The 5,005-nt window shown below is 37.6% G+C and overlaps 1 protein-coding gene across 1 annotated transcript; it reads left to right on the top strand.

Annotated features, from left to right (window-relative positions):
* Positions 1-2,642: 2,642 nt before the first annotated feature.
* Positions 2,643-2,909, top strand: LOC308423006 (uncharacterized protein; the record flags this gene model as incomplete). The annotated part of the gene is made up of 1 exon (XM_080919617.1): positions 2,643-2,909. One exon carries the CDS (start codon positions 2,643-2,645, stop codon positions 2,907-2,909), a length of 267 nt encoding a protein of 88 aa, XP_080775743.1.
* Between the last annotated feature and the right edge of the window lie 2,096 nt (positions 2,910-5,005).

Below are 5,005 nucleotides of genomic sequence, written 5' to 3'. Positions count from 1 at the left end.
CATATTAAGAGGAAAAAAAATGTTGAGATGGGCAGCAATGTTGAAAGACTCCAGGAAAGGAGAGCCTCCAAGGAAGAAGGGAGGAAGGCATGAGCAGAACTGTTGATCATGGGTCCCACCCGCAAGAGGTAGAGAAGCAATCTGTACAGTTTATCAGCCTTTCTTCAAGTTCTGTGGCTTGATAGTTGCTCAGGGGCTATGATGCTTCTCTTTAGATCATCGCGGGTTTCTCTGTTGTTTCTCCATTCTGTCTGGGTCATGTTTTTATATGTTATTATGTACAGCTATAGTCTTGTCCGTTTATAAAACCATAAAGCAAGTGATATAAGCTCCCACATTGTTGGTAGTGTTTCAACACATTGTTGAAGGTGTTCACTGAGTCTGTTGTGTAGGCAGTCACCAGTTTCCACACGTGTGTGCAGATCGAAAAGACTGTGCGAGAGTCTGTGAAACATTCTATTGGGTCATCGAATGCCTGTAGTATTTTATGGTCTGTAATTATTGTATCCCACTCAAAAGTTTCCATTATAGGTATTCGTTTTCATTTTGTTATAAAAAGAACTTTGCATCCTTCATAGTGATTTGTTCATTCGTTTTCTTCCTTTGTCAAAGCATTTTAACTATTTCCAGAAACTATCTAGGAGTCGGCCAGCAAGAATATCTTGGTGTCTGCATAATGTTTTTCTTGGGCTTTGCTCTCATGTTTACTTTCTTCAATGTTCAAAACAAATACTGCACTTTCTGTTCTAAACCCTGTAATATTTGACATTCAGAACATCTTAGTACAAGATAAACAATATGCTCTTTGGACTATTAAATTTTAATAAGATTACTCATAAAATATTTTTAACATATAGTAAATTCTATTTTGAGGCATTTTCTAATGTTGTCAACTCAGGAATTTCAAGAGAATGACTAGCTTTTATATTATGTGTAGTTAATCTTCTTATACTTTTATTTATTTAATTAATCATTCCATTCCTTTACATTTCAAAAGATATTCCACTTGCTGGTTACCCTTCCACTAACCCCCCTTCTTCTCCTTTGGCTGTATGAATGTGCTCTCCCACCCATCCAGACACAAAAGAACACACATGGTATGTACTCATTGATAAGTGGATATTGTCCCAAATTCTCACATTGCCCATGATACAACGCACAGACCATATCGAGCTTAGAAGAAAGGAAGACCAGGATGTGGATACTTTAGTCCTACATTGAGGGGGCAAAATGATCTTGGGAGGTGGAGAGAGAAGGGGACCTGGGATAGTGAGAGGAAGGGGAGAAAATAGGGGGGTAGCATCAGGTTCTGCAGGGGATGTGAGTAATAGTCACTACATCTGCTTATTGTGATTGATAATATTTACATTCATGGACAAATTTGATGACTCTTCAAAATACATTATAGGTACAAACCGTTTATTTTACAGGAAAATTTTCAACTAACATGCTAAGATCTAGTAGATAAAATTTATGTATTAAATACTAATTGAAGGCCAATAGGTTGGCTCAGGATGAAAAGACACTTGGTGCCAAATGTAACAACTTGAATTGGTCCCAAGTGCCCATATAGAAGAAAAGAACTGAGTTCTACAACTTGTCTTCTGACACACAATGTGTCATGTGTCTCACATGTACACAGGCATATAAACACACACACACAAACATATGTACACATAAACACACAGATATACACACTGGAAGGTTTGTTCTGTGTTTCAAAAGATTGTTTTTACAGGGCATCTAGGTTCAATTAGGAGCACACAGAAGGTGACACGCAACCATATAATTCCTGTTCCAAGAGATCTGACATCCTCCTCTACCCTTCATAGGAACCAGACACAAATATTAAATAGACATGCAGTCAGGGAAAACAGTAATATACTCACAAAATAAATAAATAGATAAATGAATGAATGGATGGATGGACGAATGGATGAATGAATCTTCTCTCAGAAACTGAAACACCAAAAACAAAAATGCTAATTCCTTCAGTATGTTCAGCATTGTGTTTATCAAGCAGAGTACATATAAACTCAAGCATAAAATTGAGAGTGATTAAAATTATTGATTTCTTCATTCACTATGTTTAAATCTCATTATTTAAGTTTTATCACAGTTGGTGAAATCAGTAACTTGTATTTCTTCATAAATCTGCTAGGTAAGTGTAGGGGAATCTTCCAAACGACGTCGTCATTTCCAGCACCCCTAAATAAGTCCCAATTTACCTTGGACTAAAGAAGTGTTAAAAGTAATTTAATGGCAAATGATGAAGACTAAGAATAAATGAACATATTGTTGTTATAAAAACTAGCCAACTGAAACTATCAAAATTCCTCCCTTTCTGCACACCACTGTCTGTTTAAATTGTAACTTAAAATACTTAGTGTTACCTGTAACTGCTTACATTGCTGTATAATGTGATTAAAGCTACCATGATTTGTGATGGATGCTTCTCTAACACTTTAAATGTTATTTGACAGCACATAAATATATTAGTCATAAAATTAGCCAATGGCACAAGTCCTTATTCGGCTCCACCCACACTGAGAATATAAAAGGCCCTCTCTTCAGACAGAAGTACACAGACTCAAATCACCTCCACTCCTCTCTACTCAAGAACAACCTCAACAACCAACAGCATGTGTGGCTACTACGGAAACTACTATGGCGGCAGAGGCTATGGCTGCTGTGGCTACGGAGGCCTGGGCTGTGGCTATGGCTATGGCTCCTACTATGGCTGTGGCTCCCGTGGACTGGGCTGTGGCTATGGCTGTGGCTCCTCCTATGGCTGTGGCTCCCGTGGACTGGGCTGTGGCTATGGCTGTGGTTATGGCTCCAGCTCTCTCTATGGCTGTGGCTATGGATGTGGCTCTGGCTATGGCTCTGGATTTGGCTACTACTACTGAAGACACCATAAAAGACTTTCATCTTCTCTAGTTATGACTGACTTAAGACTCACCAATTCTGAACCTTGACACACTGAGCTTCCTTTCAGAAGACAATGCTGCCAAGAAGTTTATTAGGATATGCTGTGACTTAAATCAAGGCCACATGCTTCCTGGATGGCCCTCATAAAGAGAGGGAATCAAATTGACATGACTCCTGTCACTTACATGGATCTCAGAATAAGATCATCAGGGCAATGGCCTTGATGACTCTCATTTTTGTCCTTGTTTACCTTGTCTCTAATAAACATTTTTAATCCAAAAGGTATTCTAGTTTGATTTCATTTGTCAATGTCGACAAGGTCCTAATGAAATCATTGGGTTCAGCACCCAGGAAAGACAATACTCACTCTCTTGGACATCACTTCTATTTCTGGGTCAACTTATTTATTACATTCAGGCTTGTCATCCTACGAAAATGTGTTTGTGTAAATCACAGCTTCCCATTCCATTAGTGAGGAGAGATTTTTTTCTGCCATGTAATTCTCAAATACAGGCACTACTATGTATAAATTAAGAGTATCTGTGAACTAATGGATTTAAAATTTCTACAGTTTTAATATACCTTATGTCTCAAAATCAACTACTGCCTTCTCTTCTTCATTCCTGCCCTACAAACCAGGTTTGCAGACTAGCAATATTTTCTGGTGTACTCACATGCACACAATCTCACATACTCTGTCTCCTTTGATTTGATAATAGAAGGAAGTCACGGGCCATGTCCACAAGGCAGAATATGGGCTCATGCTCAGCCCACAGAGTTCTGTGCCTTAGACATGACAAGAGTTAACCTGTATCTCTGCATCCAACATGCTCTGTATATTGGGATCTTTATGTTGGGGAAGCTTTGGGAAATTTTTATAGATAATACATCTAGAAATAAAGTTTTTTCTCCTCAGCACAGCTCTGCTGTTATCTTGTGCTGCTTCTAAAGAAAGTAGCTCCTTTATATTTAATGGTGTCCATTTTGTCCGTCTGTTCTTCAAAAGGGAAGAAGCTGTTCTAAATTGAGCTTTAACATTGGAATCATAAACTTCTGAAAAGCCACCACATGTCATTTGAAATGTACCTTGTCAACTGCTTTGCTATCATTAGATCTGTCAAATAGAGCACTGGGCATTTTCATTTTCACTAGGCCATTGTTGGCCTTTCCTGGAGACCCAATAATCTGAGGTGTACAGAAGGCTGAGGCAAGAGGATTGAAAGTTCAAAGATATCAGGGTAGCTTGTCTTTAAATAAGACAAGAGATATGAAAAGATTGAGAATATACTAGCAGAATAGGGCTCTTTCATAGCATGAAATAAGCCCCATTTATACCATATACTGCTAAATCAAAATAAAATAAATAAGTTTATCTCATTTCTATTTGCCTCATAACTAATCTGTTTTCCATTGATTGTTTCCTTCCTGGTACCTACTTTGGTTTATTGAGCAGTGCTTCCTAAAGTTCATTAAACTATGAATATTTATTTGGTTTCATTACCTTTTCATTTTTACTGATGAAAATGTTTAGTGCTGTGAATTTTCTCTAATCGCTGCTTTATTTTTTGTAGGTTTTTCAAGTGAAATTTTACTGCCATTATTTACTTTGAAATGGCAGTTTTTATACTTTTAGACCACATTTTCTACTTGCCTGAAAGTTGTCTAATCTGAGATTCCTTTTCCATATTAAGAGCTTGTCTATTTTTGTCATTGTTATTGTGAGCAATTTTAGCTTCGCTTCATGGCAAACAGAGAACCTGTGAGCGCTCCTCTTCTTTCATGTCCCATAATATCAGTATTTATGTGCATTCTGTGAAAACCTATGAGAAGATTCATTCTTTCTTATTTTTGTAAAGGTTAAATGTGTCCATACATACATAGCATAAATGTATCAAACAAGCATACAATTTGTTCAAATATACAGTTAAATGTGTTCTCTCATTTTATTCTACTGGATGTATTTGTTAAGTAGCAGTCAATCCAACCCTCCTGTCCCTATGTTCCTATCCATCCTCCCCAACACACACACACACACACACACACACACACACACACACACACCATCTTTCCAGTG

This window comes from Micromys minutus, assembly GCF_963924665.1.
Source record: "Micromys minutus genome assembly, chromosome: 7".
NCBI classification, from domain to species: domain Eukaryota; kingdom Metazoa; phylum Chordata; class Mammalia; order Rodentia; family Muridae; genus Micromys; species Micromys minutus.
This window is presented reverse-complemented; position numbering and strand designations above follow the sequence as displayed.